Source organism: Podarcis raffonei, chromosome 9 (assembly GCF_027172205.1).
Source record: "Podarcis raffonei isolate rPodRaf1 chromosome 9, rPodRaf1.pri, whole genome shotgun sequence".
In the NCBI taxonomy this organism is placed as follows: Eukaryota; Metazoa; Chordata; class Lepidosauria; order Squamata; family Lacertidae; genus Podarcis; species Podarcis raffonei.
In genome coordinates this window covers 35,744,718-35,765,771 of record NC_070610.1, presented here as the reverse complement: position 1 = coordinate 35,765,771, position 21,054 = coordinate 35,744,718, and the positions used below count along the sequence as shown (strand labels likewise).

Genomic DNA, 21,054 nt, shown 5'->3' with positions numbered 1-21,054 from the left:
GCTGCAATGGTGCAAAAACGTGGTTACAAAGCACAGATCCACATGGATTCTCAGGATTTTTGCATTGGGCTACCCCAAACTCACCGTCAAATCACATGTCTGTGGCCACAGCATGAAGCACAAAAATGATACATCCACTGTTTCATTCAGAATTTTTTTCCTTGTTTTCCTCCTCTAAAAACTATGTGCGTGTTATGGTCAGGTGCGTGTTATCGAGCGAAAAATACGGTAATATTAAGCATAGTTAATAAATAATAATCAATGCTGAGGCATCTGGCAGACAATAACTTAAACCTTGATTTATTACATCTCAGAACAGTTAAAAGTACCAGCAAGAGCAGTATGATTTTTTAAAAAAAATTTTTGACATTCATCACTCATAGCACTGTAGCTTTTGGGCAGTGATGCACATCTTTAACAATAGTTATAGAGGAGGTCTGGGTTCACACATAACACTGTTATAGTTAACATTATCTAAGTTTTATACACCATCTACAAACCTTTACAAGCATAGTAAAGCTTTTGGACTCACACATATTGCTACACCATGGTTTAATAGATTATGGTTTAGCATTATGTGTGAACGATCCTGCTGTGTCAGGCAAAACCATTCCAGGGATTTTCTGTACCTCATATAATCTGCTATTGTTGTTCATGACCAGTCCTGGCTGGTCATGGTAGCCAATCTAGATCTTGGTGCAATGAGAACCTTGGCCATCCCTTTCACATGCACCAGGCACTTTTCACCCCAGATGACAAGTCAAACATTCCTTGTCTATCCAGAAATACTTGAATTTTTTTCCTCTGGCAATTCTGCTCTTTGATACCATTTCAAGGTTATACTCAATGAGCTTTTATTTCACTTACACACTTGGTCTTGTCTGTGGGCGCAAATGTGCTATTTGCTCAGTTGATCCCGCTGCAGATTTTTGAGCTGCTCCTGAAGGCAGCCCAGCAGAGGTTGGAGCAATTATTGTAGCAGATAAGAGAGGTGGTGGTGGTAAAGGGGGATTCAGTGTCTAGAAATAAAATATTCAGAAATTTAATGTCATTTTGGCACCAATATTCAGCTGAAAATGGTATTGATAAACACAGTTACACACTCCCAAATTGACTTGGATCCAGTGGTCGTGAGTAGAGGTTCCACTGTACACCAATTTCTCCATTTTCTGATACAATGTAACGGGACAATTCCTTGTACTTCTTTTTTAAAAAACAAAATTTTAAGCAACAAAGAAACAAGCTCAAAGCATTGCGTCTAAATACACATTTCTTTTTTAATGACAATTTTATTGAATTTTTAAAACCATATTAAACTCTAAAACTAATACTCATTTATAAGAAAATACAAAACATAATTGTATAGGCAAAAGGAAAGGAAAAAAATAGAGAAATAACTACTTAAGTCTCTTTATAACATTTATTTCAGGCATATAATATCATTTATCCACACATTTCAATGCAAATTTGTGGCATAAATCCCAAAGTTTTTCAAACATATTTCCAATATTCAGTGGTCTGTAAAGGACTGCAATCCATGGCTGCTTTGAAACCAGAAGCTGTAATGCAGTAAGCAACAAATTTCAACAACAAGCCACCCAAACATTACTTTGTTTTTCTCTATGTTTTTAGCTGTTCTTATTTTTATGTGAGCTACCTTGAGTCCCTCTTAGGGAGAAAAGGCACAGTATAAATAAATAGATAAATAGTTAAATAAAGTAATAAAATAAAACAGATGTTCCCTTTGACAGCAAAATTCCCTTTGACAGCTGGGGTACAAAAGGTACCTCTTACTGTTTTATTTTAAGTGCCTATTCAAAATTTAGGATTGAAAATTATGAGATAAGCAATGGAAAGAGCTCTTTTAACAGGCAGTTTCTAATGGGGCTCTATTCTTGGATCCCTTAGTTACTCTTTTCATTTGTAAAACTTCAGACTATTCTCTATGTTGTTGCTGATACTTCACATTATGTCAGAACCAGAGATACCCAGCCACTACAGATTATGAGTGTTCAAACCAGGACAGGGGAAAAGCACACAACCAGAAAATTCAATTACTATTTAAAAATGATGGGCATGCTCACAGCATCCGTGAAAACTCTGCTACAGCCTACCAATCAGTAACTATACAGCAACAACTTCCACACACTACATTGACACAAAGGCAGCCAACCCATACAGGCTGACCTGCAGAGTTTCATCACATTGCCATACCCACAACATGATAACTAGGCAGCAGCCACAGAGATCCATTAGGCATCTGTTACAGCAGGAACAAATACATTCATGAGGTTGCTTGTTCCAATCCCCCTCCAAATGGAGTAAAGATGCAACCACAACAAAGAAGGGAGATCCATATATGCAAAGCAGAAATAAAAGTTCTCAGGAGGCAGGTGGTTCCAATTCTACCTGATTTACTTCCTCTTTCCTTTTAAAGCATGGGTAGGCAAACTAAGGCCCGGGGGCCGGATCCGGCCCAATCACCTTCTAAATCCGGCCTGCGGACGGTCCGGGAATCAGTGTGTTTTTATATGAGTAGAATGTATGCTTTTATTTAAAATGCATCTCTGGGTTATTTGTGGGGCATAGGAATTCATTCATTCCCCCCAAAAAAATATAGTCCAGCCCCCCACAAGGTCTGAGGGACAGTGGACCGGCCCCCTGCTGAAAAAGTTTGCTGACCCCTGTTTTAAAGAGTTGTTTAATGAAAAGAGGCTGATCAGAGTAGTAGGGGCAACATGCAAATGAAGTCACACACAGTCACTGGGGCCCTGGTTCAAATACCCTCAGATATTTGGATGCTGATATATCTCATATCCTGTGCTGTACCATAGCCAGGGGTTAGCATTAGCATTTTAGCATCCTTGGGCAAACTGCAAGGTGCTTCATAACTATCAAATGGGAATGTGCTTGTTTCTGGTCTCAGAGTATATGATTAAACCTAGCAGTTACTATCCTTCTAAAGCACTTAGGAACCAGGAAGTAAGAAATAGAGGAGTGGGATCAATGGTCTTATTTACAGAGTTGAAAGCTATACTACTCAATATAGAAAATAACCATTATATAGTTCCCTGACACCTGAATCCATATTACGTATTTCTAATCAGGTGACATGACTGGTTGGTTTATTCATATACATAGATAAATACCCTGGGAAGTACTTTGCCCTTGATTAAGAGCTGTAAACACTTTCTAGCTCTTATCAGATTAGCAAGCATTAAATCAAGGTAACAAAGTTCAATAACTTGACTAAATGGGATTATTTATTCTGTCAATGCAAATTGAAACAGCTCAGAAACAATTAACCACTCACTACAGCCAAACATACACTTTGCATATTACGTATTGGAAAGTGTCAGAAAATAGAAGCTCACATACATCACTCAGCAGCAAATACATGGCAGTGTATATATAATAAAAGGTTTTACTACTTTTTACAGGTTTCTACTCCACTTAACAGCCCAAGGACTTTCTGTGCGACTTCCCTACATATTCTTCACAAGAATGATTTTCTTCATAAGACAATTCAGGTCATTTTCAAAATGTGAATACAAAATGTAACTAATATCCATCCTACAAGAAGCAACCTAACATTTCAGAAAATACGCATTGCAACACATTCTACACATTCTAACACACGTGCTACTTTAAAATTGTGAAACTAGTCCCATGAACCTGTAAAACCTCAAATTGTTTTTGAGTAGCAGCAACTAAAGCTGTGTGGCAAACTATGTTTCAAAAACCCAAGCCACCTCCTAACAATTCTATAATCAAGTATATATCCAACAGTTTGTATAAAATTTTCTTTAAAAAATTTAAAAAATACCAGTTTCACTTATGCACTCATCCCTACCGTGTGCAGATTCCCTGCTATCACAGAGAACTGAACATTCATATTGCCTGGATTTCATTCAGTGCCAATAACAACAGAGTTAACCTATTATGGTACACCAATGAACTTTCATTATTCTGCAACATAAACTTTACAGGCAATGCACCAAAATGCTTACCAACCTCCATTCAGCTCAACCTGATTCTGTACTGATTGTTTAACAAATAACTTTTCTTAGAGAAAGGGTGGGAGGCGAAGAGACAGACAGAGGGAGAATGTACTTCTCACAACTGTAAGAAATTACAGGCTGGAATCCAGCCACAATATAGATCTAGGAGTGAGAAAAGACTACGTACAGTTTCTCCATGTCTTCTCATTTCTAAGTAGAAATGAAGGTTGGAAATTAAGAAGGGATTAATGAGCAGGCTCACTGCCCCCTTCTTTTTTCCTTCTTGAATGAATGAAAAAAATGGGATAAAGCCAATATTCCATCCACTCAAAAGCACTCTTTCGCAGGCAAATTGTGCCCCCTCTCTCCTTTTCAGGCTGTCAAATTAAAACGGGCCCACGCAAGGAAGGCCAGGTGCTCTGCAGAAATAAAAAGGGATGTAGCACTGGAGGGATAAAAGACTCCTCCAAATGACTGCAAGCAGCAACAGCAGCTCCTTCTTCTGCCTCTTCTCCTGACACACCACAGCACGCAGCTGTTTTTTTGCTTACTCTGCCAGCCACCTATGCTATGCATTGACTTGTCCAAAGTATCAGTGCTGAAGAGGAATGAAAGCAGTTGGGAAAATCCAATGGGAAGAAAGAATAGATTTCCTCTTATCCTGGATGGGTAGTCTTTCTGAAGGTGGGCTGCACCCTGTGCAAGGACGGGTTGTGCTCCCTGCATGAAGAAAGGGTGAACAAGGAGGTGCCGATGGGTGACAACACTCGGAGCACATCAGATGAAGGACAACAACTAGTTATCTGAGTGCTCTGCCTTATTGGCATCCCAGCCCTTCTGTCCCAGCTCCAAACTCCAGCCCACCACCTAAGGGATTTGCTGTACTGTGCCACTGCTGCTGACAATAGCTTCAAAGACCCCTTAAGGTTACTCCACAGCCTTCAAGGGATCCATGGCCCACTGGTTCAGAATCACTGCTTAAGACTACATCCTGTCTCTATATAGTCAACTGTCTTCAATATTCTGTAAAGGCAGAGGTACCTACCAGGCAGTTTTGTTTTAATTCATGAACTTGCATATTTCTGCATACCTAGGGTGTCTCTCAAGCATGCAGAAGCCATGATCTGATTTTTGGATGGCCTCATTTCGCTTCTTGGTAACTGCGTTTCGCTATTAAAGGGAATAATTCAACATAGCACTTCATAATAGATTCTGGGTTTGAAATATTTTGGAAGCCACAAAAGTCTTTCAGTCCTGCCATCAGAGCATGTATTATTTTCCAAAGGGGCAAAATTCATTATATAGAAATCAAATGTTCCCCCACAATACACCTCAAAGCAGCTTGCAAAAATTGTAGCTTCTAGATTTTTGTAAAAACAAAGAGCGATTCAGATAAAACTACAACATAATGTCAAACTGTACTTACACCAAGAGCAGCTTGGTAGGTTGCTTCAGCTGGAAAGGTAAATGAAGGCCCTGTTGTCACTGGGCTACTGGGTGGTGGGGTCACAATTAGCCCCGTAGTACTAATATGAACCTATCAAAACGTTAAAAAAAGTTAAACTCATTATGGGCCTATCAGCAGATAAAATAACTACTGTTATGAATGGAGCATATGAACCAGTGGGGTTTTCCTGAACAGTGTAAGTCTGGTTTTGGACCACAAACCTTCAAACAAAATAAAATAAAATGAACTACAAGTATTTGTAATATTAATAGTGTAAGTGGTGGGCCAATTTTACAGTCCAAGTGTTTTCATTACTTTCAGGATGTGAGGTGAACGTCACCCCGAAGACTGGATTAATATTTGGAATGGGACTTTTCCCGCTTCAAATGATGGCTACCTTCAGCAGTCCAGCAACATTCCCTTTGTAATTCAGAATATCCCACGGTAATGACACCACTCCCCCACAACACCTCTCCAGTCAAGGTAAAACCACACCCTCCCTTAAGTTCATATTTACCCACCCCAAAATACATTAGTATTCCCCATGACCATCTTCAGCCAGAAATCAAAATGTCATATACTTTAGTAGTTCATGCAAAATATTTTTAAAATAATTTGTTCCATGCATGTTTTTAAACAAAAAGCTATTCATATTGAAATAAACCTTTCAGTTACTTAAAGAGCAGTAACAGCTCTCTTCAGCTTATAATATTTTGGGAGTGCATGAAAATTGTCCCTTTATGTATAATTAATGACTGCTTGCACAAACTCAGAAAGTCAGTCACAATTATCTTCCACTTATTTTGACAACCTTTTAAATTGTTCATCTAAAAAAAGCTATGATATGCTTTGTATTCTACTGCTAGAAAATTACCTGAGAAGGTGCACTGCAGGAAAGGCCTGTAAGTTCACTGATGCGGGCTGCAGCAGTAGGGTTGCTAGAGCTGATGAGGACAGGAGGACTGATTTCCATTGAATGACGATTCTGAGAAGCCTGCGAAGCCTTGTTGGACATGGTAAGAGAGGTAAAGGAGTGGCGTTTTTTGGTGTTCTTCTTGGTATCCGTGTGCTTTTGAATTGAATTGCTGTGGGATGCACCAGACGTGCCTTCTCCAGAGTCTCCTGCTGAACCTGAGGGCTTGTCCAGTTCTATCAGCTGCTTTGCTGTTGTGTTAAACTGCAAAACAATGACACGCAGAATTTAAAAATGAATAATCAGTTGTGCTTGCACATGAAGGAAGCTGGTGTTTCAAATGGAAAATGGCTTTTTAAATGACACTTTTTTTCAAGAAAGGAAAACATGAAGCTGTTTGTTGGGGCACCTCAGCAACTGACAATATGAAAGGGGGGCAGAGAGGAAGAAAGACTATACATTTGGCTGTCATTTCAAAAACAAATTTTTGAAAGTTTCCTATTTGGAAATTTTGGGTTGAGCTATCTGCTGATTCTCCATCTCTATGTATATATTGTCATAGTGATCCCTTAAAATGTATCATTTATTCATAATTGTCAGTACTTTGATCATAAGCCTGCTAAGAGATTTACAGCAGGGATGCAAGTGTTTCAGAAAAGTGATCAAGGAGACTCTCACACACCATCTCGTGGTTATCTCGTGAATAAATAAATAAAATATTTTGGAAAGTTGTTCGTTTGCTATGTATTTGGACACCTCTTAAGATATCATAACCAAGATGGTACCTGAGACTGAGGTGCAGATTTTCATCCATCTGTAAATATGCTTGGATGCCATTTTAAATCAAGCTGGCAGTGACAGACCTACAGCAATTTTAACCTCCAATTTTAAACTGAATTGATTTTTTGGTTTCTTGGAATTCCTCAATTCAGTTTCTATTTCCTGAATTTTGTTTCTTAAAATTCCAACACTAGTATGCCATAAATGTAAAAGTGATGTTTTACATAAGTGATGAGAGAATAAACACAAACTCAAGAACTTTTTTAAAGGACACCTTTGCTCCCTATCCCACAATATTTCCACACTACCAGTTCTGAATGAATAGATTTCAACATACACAATGAATTGCACCCATGGATTCTGTGACAAGTTCAGCTCACAATAAAAGGGTGTATCTGTTACATAACTGAATTTATCGGAACTCTTAATTTGTCCCTACATTTCAAAGCACAGAAAATAGTGAGGCTGGCCACCAAGATTATCTAGAAAGTCACAAGTTTATTTCAAGTATATATTGCATTTTCTATCATTATTATATTGTATATTAAAATATTTTTATGGTTCTCTCACCTCAACATATGAAATAGGAAATATTCCTATTTTGTCAGCCAACATTCCTTCAGCCCAGTTTTCATCTACTCGGCGAATCACAGTCAGAATGTCATCCTACATTAAAAAGAAATACGCAATTAAGCAACTAATTTCTTTTAAGAACACATGCATTTCCTGATCAAGAATAGTACTATTTCTCAAACTTGGGTCCCCAGCTGTTGTTGGAATACAACCATCATCATCCCTGACCACTGGTCCTACTAGCAAGGGAGGATGGGAGTTGTAGTCCAGCTACAGCTGAGGACCTAAGTTTGAGAATTAATTAAAATAGAAGCAACCAACAACACCATTATTCTCATGGCTCCTTCCCAGGGCAACCCATTGGAGTTCTATAAAAGTTAAAGCCAAGCTCTTCCATTTATATATAAATTAAAATACATTAATAATTTAATATACTTAGCTTGGGGAGGGGGGTCAGACTGAGGAACAGAAAAACGGAAATTAACTTCATCCGGTTCTAAACAGTCTTAAAGAGAGCCAATTTAGTATAACATACAATGTGTTAAGATTTGAACAGGGAAGATAAGTTCAAATCCTTAGTATACCATGGGGCTTACTAGGTGACATTGAGCCTGACACTATCTCTTAGCAGGCTACCTCACAGTGTTGTTTTGAGAGAAAAATGGTGGTGGGGAGGGAGTGAAACCATATATACAACCCTGAATTCTTTGAAAGAAAGAGCTGGTGGCAGGGGAAATCTAACTAATTCCACCCTGAATTATAGTTAAAATAAAAGTTAAAACATTGTCCTTAGAGGAAATTAAGGTATTAATTCTCAAAATTTAAAAACCCAAACAAAAACAAAAAAGCTTCCAATAATAAGGGAATGAGTAAATATCTGTAGGTAGGAAAGGAATTAGAAAAACAGTAAGTATAAACTCTGGGTGCTCATATATGTCTGTCACTAAGGACTCAGCTAAGTAAAGGTAAAGGTACCCCTGCCCGTAAGGGCCAGTCGTGTCCGACTCTAGGGTTGTGCGCCCATCTCACTTAAGAGGCCGGGGGCTAGTGCTGTCCGGAGACACTTCCGGGTCACGTGGCCAGCGTGACGAGGCTGCTCTGGCGAGCCAGCACCAGCGCAACACATGGAAACGACGTTTACCTTCCCGCTATAAAGTGGTACCTATTTATCTACTTGCACTTAAGGGTGCTTTCGAACTGCTAGGTGGGCAGGAGCTGGGACCGAACGACGGGAGCTAACCCCGCTGCGGGGATTCGAACCGCCGACCATGCGATCGGCAAGCCCTAGGCGCTGAGGTTTTACCCACAGCGCCACCCGCGTCCCTCCAAGGACTCAGCTACACAGCTGCAAATAAAACATTTTAAATGTGTTGTAAAGTGCAATATACAAACGTGACACTAGGTGGCAACAGTGAGGTATGCAAAATTCAATGTATTTTTCAAAACATTTTTTAAAAAAGCATTTTCACAGCATTTTTTATGTGTGTGTAGATTCCACCTAACTTTCTATATGGACATTAATAAATGTTTCAGTGTTCTTACAACACTCAGTAATATAAGAATTGTGTTTTACCTTTGAGAAGGGTAAACAATCCTTGTCTGCTTCCTTGTCTTTAACTTCAAAGTCATAAAGTGCTTTGCACTGAGGTGGAGGTTGAGGTAAAGGTTTAATAATCTGGACAAAATTGGTCGGGAAAAATCCATGGACACCATTAACTTCTCCATGATACCAATTTTCATCAACTTGCCGACGTAATATGATAATGTCTCCTTTGCTGAATTTAAGATCTCCAGGCTCTTTCCCCTCATAGTTATATAATGCTTTGGCACAAGGTAACTGAGGTACACCCTACAGAAGGGGGGAAACCACATTTCATCGTCACAGAATGTAAAAGAAGTGTACACACAAAACAAGCAATTACACTAGAAAATAAGCCATCCAGCCAAACTGTCACTGACTTTTCATATGACTTTCATTCGCATATCAGACATCTGAAAAGTTTTTAAGTTTTAAACTAAGGCTGTGTATGTGTTGTTGAACTAGAAATTTAAAAATGATTTTGAAAAATGATAGTATAAGGAAGGATAATAAATGAAATTGCCCAGGATACTAACTATGTTCTTCAAAAAAAAGAGTTGCTGCCATTCATAAATGAGACCATGATCCAGGCAACGATCACACCAGAAAAAAGTGGCAAGTCTGTGTTTTGTCAATTCTTCCTTCTTCTTGAGCCACCTTTCATGCTGCTTCAGAGAGTCCCCAAGCCCTTTAAAAATATTTTTGGCATCATAAGCGGCTGCAGTGGAAAATCACCCACAGTTGCCTTTCCCAGCCCCTTTTCACTGCAGAGAGTGTCACAAGAGTAGTCTTCTGTTCAGTGGGCACTCCTGCCATTGGGGAGAAACTCGGGATCATAGCCATGGAATATTCCTACTTTTTCCTGATTAAAAATATATGCATTTTACAGCGAACTCTGAAAATCTCTATCTAGAATTCATGATGTCCTGTGAAAGTCATGTCAGTATTAATACAAATAAGGATGAAGCCATTTTTTAAATTTGCCAGTAAAATTCCCTGTATGCCCTTGTATGATTCCTGTCTCTTCACAATGATGATATTCCCCTTCTACAGAGAGTCTGGGAAACTGAGCACTTGTAATGTGGGAACTGGGAGACAATGCTAATTTTCTGCAAACCACAATTTCCCCTGTATCACACTACTCTAATCAAAATTTAAAGACTATCTCAAATTTCCAGGAATACTCTTTTTGCATTCTCTGCAGACATGACTTTTATCCATCTTCAAAACAAAAAAATTTTTTCCCCTTCCAGTAGCACCTTAAAGACCAACTAAGTTAGTTCTTGGTATGAGCTATTGTGTGCATGCACACTTCTTCAGATACCATCTCTCATTCATGTGGCTTTTTGCAAACCACAATTTGTCTACAATAAAAGAGTTCTTTCTAGGAAAATAAGGACTGCAAACTTGTTTTGTGCTCCATGACTAGAAAAAATTAGATTCTCTCTCCAAATAATACATCTCCAAAAAACGAATTGCTTGCAAACTGTTTTTCAGTACAACATTCCAGTGTTATTGTTGAGATAAAACAGCAAGAAAAGACTGAAAGGACTGTGTGAATTATTACCTATTGTATAGTCTCACTCACTCACTCACTCACTCACTCTTTGATATTTCATCCCATTCTTCCAGCTCTTCCTGTGATAACTCCTGCATAGTTCTCACTGAAGCAGTACTTTCATACTAACTGCATCACTTCATATTGCATGTTTAAATGCTGGATCAGGCCACTGGCCCATGCAGTGCAACATCCTGTTCTCACAATGGCCAACCAGATGCCTATGAAGGTCAGAAAACAGGACCTGAGCTGAACAGCACCCTCCCCACCTGAAATTCCCAGCAACTAGCATGCAGAAGCATACATCTTCCAACAGTGGAGGTAGAAAGTAGCCATCGTGGCTAGTAGTCATTGTTTGTGCAGGTCTGTTGTTTTTGTATGGAAGAATGCAATTCCATTAACAGCAGGTGGTAAAACGAAAACGAAAACACCCATTGTTACAGGTCTGGATGATAAAGGTGCAGTTGGAGGAATTGCACCAAGCCTCATGCCAGGTCTCCGGGCCCACTTCTGACACTCAGCTCAACCCTTTAGTGACAAAATATCTGCAGGAAGAGTCCTTCCTCCATACACACCCTGCCTGTCAATGATGAAAAATCTCTTACTAAGTCACAAGTCTCACAAATCATGTTTAATATGAGAACATAAATACAAATTTGATTACAGTTCTGATAGTGCTGAAACCCTGATTCAGTGACTGCACTACACTGATTTACCTTATTAATGGCTGACTGTAATAGTATTAGAACAAATCAATCATGCAAAGCAACTATAATCAAACATTTGAATAGATGGTTACTGTATTCCCCCCCCTTTACAATTCCAGTTAAAGTATAGTTAGTATGAATGCAGTAATCTTTAATAGTGACATGCATTAAATACAATTGATTCTACAGTGTAATTTTCAGTAGAACTAAGCTCTACCCCAGCCACAAATAACAAGAAGAAATGGTTAAATTATACAGAAGTGAAATAAAGGAAATACTTCTTCATTCCAGTACATGTAAGCTAAAACCAGAGCAATTGGCTTGGATTATTCTTTTGGGTGCAATATATTCAGAGGCCACCAGGACACTGTCTTCACATGGTTCTCAGATTCTCTGGGTGAGAGCAAGATCACAGCTGGGGATCTTTGGCCTTTTGAACCAGCTTCCTAAATCCTTGACACCTCCCCCCCTCCCCATGCTCAGCAGCTTTTGGTTACTTTACAGGTCCTTGAATATTTGCTGTTAGTGTTTACGTTTCATTCTGTCTCTGTTTCATTTGACTAGCCATGAAAGGAAGGCTAAAGTTATTGTAGAGCAGTGAGAGGGATGCACCAATGTGTAGCTATAGTTTTACCCCATGAGTTATTTCTAAGGAAAAGCAGTTTAATACATGACAATATTATCCAAACTATATTATCCCTGCACAAACAATGGCTACTAGCCACGACTGCTTTGAATGAGTTTTATTTTTGAAGTAAATTCCAAGGCAGCTCTTTTGCTGAAAAAGCCACAAACTATCACCAACCATTTATCCCCAGATCAGTCTACCACTTAAGAGTTCCACCAAGACCAAGAGGTCTGGGGTGGGGGAAAAAGGAAACCAGTACTTCAGTGCTTATAGCAGCTGCATGTTCTCCACTTTCCTTTGATGTTCTTTAAACTCTTACTGTGCACATCACCCTTGTACCAAAAGTGCCTCTAATAATTTTAATATCTATAGCATGTGTGCATAACACCACACTTCAGGTTTTCAGTGAAATTATCTGTTGTTATTCCACATCTCATTTTATTGCTTCAAGGAGAAGCAATTGCAGATAGTATTTCTGTTTATGTATTTTATGTAAAAATGTGATTACTCTACAGCTTGTCATTCAGCATCTCAAAACTCTAATAAATTTCCCACCCCACATCTTTTATGCTCCTTTTCTATGCTTTTTTCTGCACTTTTTATATCTTGGCTCCCCACTCTGCATGGTAAAGCAGAGAGCTCATTAAAAGGCCCGTTTATTGTGCTTGGCTAGATGGACCAATGGTCTGAGCCAGTATAAAGGCAGCTTCATATATTTGATGTGTAATCTATAAAGCATTTTAAATTATTTAGAAATTCAGTTATTTGACATGTGCTGGTACTTAATGGGGGCTGGTACTTTCAAAGTGTGGGTACTGCAAGTCCTCCCCTCTCATCACAAATTTCTTCAATTCCACCCATGCAAAGCTGCCCCTAACTGCTCCACTTAACCAAGCCCCTCCATATGATCCAGGATCTAAATGGACAGAGACTGCATACTTCTGAATATCAGATGCTGAAAACAATCTGGCTCTGTTGCCCTAACACTAGACTATATTAGGTGAAGACTTGCACAAGGCCACAGATCGTATACATGGCAGAAATGCAGGATGAGCCCAAAACCCAACATGGCATATCCCTCAGCCATAACTCTCCAAAATATGGCTCAATAGACAGAAACCCCTTCCACTCCACTTTCTTTTGGCCAAAATAAAGTTCCATTTCCCAACCTATGTGGCTTACTTCTAATGCATGCTAGGGATTATGGCCTATAGCTCTGTGGATCTTCCAAAATATTAAAAAGGTCAGTAGGATTAGGTGTAGGAAAAACAGCTACCAATTAGTTTTCACCAATACAGTGAATAAAATACAATTACAATGTCCTTTCATTTTATAGTACTTTTACAGAACCAGAAAGTGTGCTAATTTGAACTACCCCTTCCTTATATGCACATGTAATAATCCACATGCATACTGCAGCTGGAAAGCTGCATTCATTATTTGCTTTTATTTGAATTTCCATGCTGCATGGAACACAGTCCCTGAAATAAAGCTCTCTTTAAAGATTGGTTGTGAAATTATTCTTGAAAACACCTGGTTGGCCTCTTAAAGCAACTATTTTTAACTAAAATATTAACTTGTCTATTATTAAATAGAGCACAAAAGGATGAATAATCACGGCAGAAAATAGAAATAATGCTTGTGCCTTATGCAGAGCATAGGTTAGAGGTGTTTTCGTTATGAGTAGATTTACCAAAATGTAAAATTATCACACACAATATATTTTAACAACTGTGGCTAACCAATGCAGCGGTAAACACACAAATCTGTTATGACAATGTGTTATCATGTCATGCTGGCACAAGGAGTTTGGGCTTATGTCCACCACAACCAACTACATAATGGAACACTGTGGTAAATGCATGGTAAGTTCTCTACCTAGCCGAGCTGAAGACATCCAAAACATAGATTCAAAATGTTTGGGAGACCAGCATGGGAATTCCTAATCCTTCAAACCTTTTTTTCTATATGGAAGCAGAGGGTTGCACCCACCTCTAATAAAAATATAATAAATATTTAAGAAAAATATAATGAATTGCTATGTCACTTATTTTGAGAGCTACTGAAAATAAAAGTACTATGTAGCCTTATACAGTATGGTAAAATACAGTTTGGAAAAATCTATCCCTTGTGCTTTTTTAAAAACACAAATATTATGTTTCATACTATATCATACTATATCCGCTGGCCCAACTTTCACCGTTTTTATCAGCAAAAACTTAGAAAGCATCCTTAGTTTGTCCTGCTAAAAAGAACAGATGGAAATATCTGGTTTAAAACCAACAACAAAAAGTACACAATGCTCATCTGCTGAAACCTAGAATCTTTTATATATTAAAAGCAAACAATGTCTCTGGATGGTATCCACCTATTGTATTTACTCAAATGTAATATGCACATTTTTTGGCCAAATTATGTCACGAAAATTAGGGTGTGCACTACATTTGATGGCGCATTAAATACTTTTTTTTTGTTTCAAAGTTTTGAAAAATCATCCATCGTAATAAATATTGAGGTGCGCATTCAATTTGATGGCACATTAGATTTGAGTAAATATGGTAGCAGAATAAATCCATTGGCCCTATTAAGCATCTTCCAAGATAATAATGCCCCCACACACTATAAAGAGCTCAAAACCCACCTACTCTCAGCAGCCAGAAACATCATAGCCAGACACTGGAGAGACCTGTCAGAAGTAAACACGGATCAATGGTATCAAACTATATGGAAAACGGACTTATTACAAAAATTAACCAATAGACTGAAACTGAAACAGGGACAAATAGAAGAAGATGCCTTCACTCAAGTATGGCTCCCCTTTATTACATACACAGCCCAACAAGAACCTACCAACAGCATTTGAATCAATATGGGCTGAACTTACCCAACAACCTCCCCCCACGAACAAACCTCACTGCAGCCAACTAAAGATAACCAACCACGCCCTGAGCACCCCAACTTCTCTCACTAAAATGTATGTTTGTGTGTATGCATATGCATATGCATGCATACATACATACATACATGTATGTATGTGTGTGTGTGTACATACACATATAAAATGAATAGAGAACCTACTCAAGTGACACTGGCATAACTCGTCACAAACATACTAAATATTACCACCCCAATCTCCTCTCCCCCTTCTCTCTCCCACTCTTCTTCCGCCCCCACCTTATTCTGTATAATGTTTCACATCAAATGTAAAAAAGGACTATACGACCTGAAAAAAAGACAATGCACATTTTTTGTGAACCATGAAAATCTTTAATAAAAATTATTTTTTAAAAAAATGAAACAAGATATGGTACCTCATCCCCACTCTCCACTGAAGAGCAGGCAAATTTATCGAGTAGCCAAAAAAGACTTCGTCCTGAATACAAAGCTGCAATTTATAAGCTCTTAGCCCTCTTTCAGTTTGATTTTATCATTTTTATTCCATGGTGTTAAACTGGAGACTATATTGTTTAGGACTATAAATACCAGCCAGCAATCTTAACTTACATTTTTATCCCTTGCTCTTTAGGAGCCAGTGAAAATAATACTTCCGTGAATGACCTTGAAGCATTGCTGGAACCACATAAAAGAGTGAAATGCCTAATAGGAAGTCATACTTTATACTTGCTAGGATAAGAGTTTATAGTGTCATGGCCAATGTGGGACATGTGTAGCAATAGCTTGACAAGATTGTATTAAAATTTAAAATCACTCTCAAACTACATTTGATGCCCAGGAATTCATAGATTAGCAGGTTTGACCATGACTAGTTTTCAACACAATGAATCAGTATCAAAATTGAAAGGAAACTTTCCTAGATACTGGAAGCCATATAGGAACATACATATGAAAAGATCCCACTAAAAGTTCACTATGAATGCAGCATATTTAGGTAGGAAAATATTTGTACAGGTCAAAGCTAAGGCCCTCACAAGCACAACAGAGAAAGGCTGAACAGAAGAAAGGAATGGAAAGAATGGGTAATTAACTTCCCCTATTGGAATGACAATTCTAAGATCAAAGCAAAAGGAGAATTAAGAGCACGTAAGCTACAACATTGCATCCAGCTTTTTTCCTGGATATTATATATTCAGAATGAAGTTTGTTTGGTTTTTGGACAAAAGAACAAACTGGTATAATAAAATAAAAAATAATAGTCCAGTAGCACCTTAGAGACCAATGAAGTCTCTAAGGCGCTACTGGACAATTTTTGTTATTTTTTAATTTATTTCGACTGCATCAGACCAACATGGTTACCTACCTCAATCTAGTAACTGGTATAATGTTCCAGCTAGTCTTAAAATACGGTATCTGCTAATCCCACAGTCAAGTTCACTTCAGTCTGAAACTACTAGCAGGATAAAAGTAGTGAAATAAAATTATTACACCCTTGTTATGTAGATAATCAATCTTTGATCTTATGATAGTCTTGTTGGATATTATGAACCAGGAAGAAATACTATGGACTAGACTGCCCTTCTAACAGTGGCACAATTCCAGACTGCAGCAAAATGAGGGGAAAAATAAAAGTCCTCCTACTATCCAAGAATAGAATTTTAAGATTTGGGAAACATTGTCTATGGTTAAGCTCTCAACTCAATTAAAGCTGCAAGACGACATCATAGCTACAACATTAAATCTAATACTCTTGTTTTTCCTGCATGATTAAGAGTTCCAGATTGCATTATTTTGTAACACTTTGGTTGGTCCAAATAAGCATATCACCCAACTGTGGATTATGGAGGGGGTTTTTTTCTTACAGACACAAACAACTACCTTTGCTTTTTTTCTTTTGAAATGAAAAATAACCCAGATTCTCTTCATAAGTATTTTACTGCAATCCTATATACATTTACCCAAGAGTAAGTATCACTTTACTCAGAGATATGCATAGGGCTTCTTTTTAAAGTACTGGTATATATTTGTTACCAAATTATTTTATGCATGTATTCAAGCAAACCTTGTTTTGCATTTTCCTTGATGTTTTTGTTAATTCATAAGCTTTGCTATTCCCAAGAGGAGTTGTGTTATTCAATCAAACTGTAAACAAAAAAAATCTAAAAGTTTAAGAGCTAATTAAATTTCCCCTGTAAATGATGCAAAGGAAAAGGCAGCCAGAAGTTCCATAGCCTCTTTTACCATTGTGAAGTTACTAGTTTCCTCCATATGTTTGTGAGTGTTGCTGGCAAAAAATGGATACAATGTGGCATCCAGATGTTGAAACAAACAGAATATGAACTTGTCAATTTATCATAGCTTTAGGAAGAAAACATTAAAGTTCAATGAAAGAAATATATATTGCTGGCAGAAAAAGAATATTTTCAGCATGCTTTGGCTTTTAAAAAATATCTAAGGCACCTTATAACACTGAAACCTACAGCCAATAAAAAGTTACAACGTTACAGCAATATTAAAATAATAATCCCCTAAAAAACTAAACAGCAGCAGCACAACACTCAAATAAAAATTCACCAAAGCTGGTTGATGTTCATCCTTGTTATGTTGAGCATCTCTGAGGCTCAGACTGAGTTTGGGGAGATTCTACTGCCTTTCTTACAGAACACTCTCAATACTTTAAGTTGTGCAACTTTAATTATATTAGCCCAGGCATAGGCAAACTCGGCCCTCCAGATGTTTTGAGACTACAATTTCCATCATCCCTGACCACTGGTCCTGTTAGCTAGGGATGAGGGGAGTCCCAAAACATCTGGAGGGCCGAGTTTGCCTATGCCTGTATTAGCCACAGTAAAACAAGTGGTGCACACAATGGTTTGTGCATGCCTGAAAAACGTTTGTCACATTCATCAAAGTCTACACACTTTTTTTAAAGCTCTTCAAGTCTGAAAAATGATCCGGTAGAGGAACTGCTATATGCAGAGATGGATGGTCCAACTTTTCATACCAAGTGGGCGGCAAGAGTACTTCGACACAGAATCCATGGGCCACACAATGAATTAAATTTCTGTATCGTAAATTAAAGTGCTTGTCATATATTCAGTATTATTTAATATACACAACATAGTTAATTATAAGGTACGGGTAAAGGTACCCCTGACCGTTAGGTCCAGTCACGGACGACTCTGGGGTTGTGGTGCTCATCTTGCTCTATAGGCTGAAGGAGCCAGCGTTTGTCCGCAGACAGCTTCTAGGTCATGTGGCCAGCATGACTAAGCCGCTTCTGGCGAACCAGAGCAACGCACGGAAACGTCGTTTACCTTCCCACCAGAGCAGTACCTATTTATCTACTTGTACTTTGACGTGCTTTCGAATTGCTAGGTGGGCAGGAGCTGGGACTGAACAACGGGAGCTCACCCCGTCGCGGGGATTTGAACCACCGACCTTCTGATCGGCCACATGACCACAGCCCCACCCGCGTCCCTATAGTTAATTTTTTATATATATATATATATATATAAAATTAAATACACAATAAATAGACCTAATAGATTTAATTTTTAAACAAATTTAATACACAAACATATGTATGTGATTTCATTAACAACACATGACACAAAGAATAAATATTTAAGGCTTTAATATGATTTTTTTCTTGAATGTTGCTGAGGGCTACCAAAAAGAGGTTGTGTGGGCCACATGTGACTTGCAGGTTGTGTGCTCCAGCTCTTATCTAAATTCTTCTGGGTATGCAGTGAGATATGCTGCTTTGAGAAAGCTTTAAATCAGAGGTGAGAAGAAGTAGATCAGAATCTACTGAAAGATCTCTCTAAGCAGATTCAGCAAAGATTTCGGACTCCCATTTGTGATTAGCAAGAACTTCTAACTTCTTGCAAAATGACATGCATACATCTCAATTATAATGTAATAACCTGAGAGGGCAGGTTGTGGAAGGATTCTGAGCTCAGTTGAGTTCTGGTACTGAAAACAAATATTACATACTGCCTGCACATTAACATATGAAAGATCAGTGACTGGGAAATCAAGTCTCCATTGGCAAATGTAACTGAGCTGCCATTAGTTATAAAGATGAAATATGCAACAAATTATAGCTTCTTCTGATCACTTGATATAAAAGCTTGGTTTACATTTCAAAACCACCCATTACATGGCTTTAAAGACAGAAATTGTATGCATTCGCTTTTTAAATTTAGAAGTGACTTGAGTAGTTTTTGTTGTCTTTTAAGGGAAATTTATTAAGTGACAATAAAGGACCTTTTTTCAGAACACAAGCAAATTTTTTCTCACTGGCCTTTACTATTCTACAGACAATAACTGCTACTGTCCAGAGTTGAAATGACCTTTGCACCTCCACCTACTTTGTTTCCTTTTGGAATGCCATTCATCCTTTTGAAACACAATTCAACTAATTATTGCCTTATTTTTTCCTCTTGCATTTTTCTACTTTTCAGGAAGTGGGTATCACTGTACAAGCAAATGAGGTTTCATCTTCTTCTGGCAGGACAATCAAGGACAAATATGTACTAGTGTTAGATGTCATACATTGCTGCCTGCAGTATCTGCAGGGTGGGGCAAGAGTACCAACTAGTCAGTATTTGACTTGCCCGACTAGGAAAACTACTCTGTGTATTTTGCTAATACACTTGTGAAAACTTCTAAACAGCACTTACAGGTGTTTCTTAAGGTACCACATGTACAGAATCAATTCTATATATACACAAGAGATGGTATCCAACAATTTCTGTCTACTAATGAAAGGGAGAAAAGCCAAACCTAGAGAATATAACCCCTGACCAATTAATAGATACTTATACTTGTTTTAAAAGTTTTACTAATTTTATCTGTGTTTTAAGGCTAAATATTTTAATGTATACTTGTTTTAATAGGTTTGCAAATGTTATATATTTTATTGAGTTTTATTATGTATTACAGAGCTTTTTGATTAAGCTGTTTTAAATATAAACTCGTATGTAGTCTATAACAACTAAAGCTGTTGGTTAAGGCAGCTCCCTTAGGGTTTTAGACTTTGGAGAAAACCTGCTGCCTTGGGAGATGCCAGAATGCAAAATTTGGTAATGAAAAGATAATGTGTGATAGTCAATATGGTAAAAAATGTTTCTTAATTAGCCCAAATGTTGCTGTTCCACCTGCAAGCAAAATCTGTTAGGCTTCATCATAATCCAAATTAAACAATTAAAACTGTCATGTAAAGGGAATATTTAATTTAACAACCTGCTCATTCATGACTGTAATATTTCTGAAAAACTATAAGAAGCTCTGTAAAAAAATATTTTCATATCCAACAAAAGAGAATTTAAGTTAGCTCTTAATGGCAATTTTATTAGCACACAAAAGGTTTGGTAAATTATTGAATTACATACAATGCGCACAAAAAAGGGTATACAGACCATGGATTTCTTTGCCTGTGCAGCTTGAAGTTATGGTTAATTTCTGTATGCTTTTTTCCTACTAAAGTCTGATTTCATTTTCCAGACAGTTACAAGTTAGGGAATAGACAGCAGATAAAGGTAAAGACTTGCTATAGAGCTATTTCCTCCATGGAATTTTAAAAAACTTTATTAAGTTAAATGCTATAAATGTCTACAGAGACATCTTTAAAACAGAGAAATCTTTACAGTATCTAAAAAACATTTCTGTAACAATCTGCCTGGCTGTATGAATCAATGATGTCCTGAATATACCTTCTCATCTCTGCCCTCACTATTTAATTTTCTGTCATCAGTTTTCTGTCATCAGTGCATGAAGATATGCAGTCAAAAGAAAGTAACAGGGATGCAGAAGCTGAACAACAGGTTCACAGTGAATGCATGCAAAATTGTTGTTGTTTTTGTACCTTCTACTTCATCTGCAAAAGAATATATAAATTTGCAAATCACCCAAGACATAGGCAAATTTTATGCAAATTTGTACCTCTTTTGTGAATGGTAGAGAGGG

At 37.8% G+C, this 21,054-nt stretch overlaps 1 protein-coding gene across 2 annotated transcripts in view; it reads right to left on the bottom strand.

Annotated features, from left to right (window-relative positions):
- The window catches only part of SH3RF1 (SH3 domain containing ring finger 1), a 44,807-nt gene that overhangs the window by 12,434 nt on the left and 11,319 nt on the right, over positions 1-21,054 (bottom strand). For both annotated transcript variants that reach the window (XM_053402870.1, XM_053402871.1), the window contains exons 3-7: positions 9,288-9,563; positions 7,712-7,807; positions 6,323-6,625; positions 5,428-5,538; positions 868-1,019 (exon numbers count right to left, since the gene is read on the bottom strand). In XM_053402870.1, the coding sequence (XP_053258845.1) occupies positions 868-1,019; positions 5,428-5,538; positions 6,323-6,625; positions 7,712-7,807; positions 9,288-9,563 (938 nt within the window). The remainder of the gene's footprint in view (positions 1-867; positions 1,020-5,427; positions 5,539-6,322; positions 6,626-7,711; positions 7,808-9,287; positions 9,564-21,054) is intronic.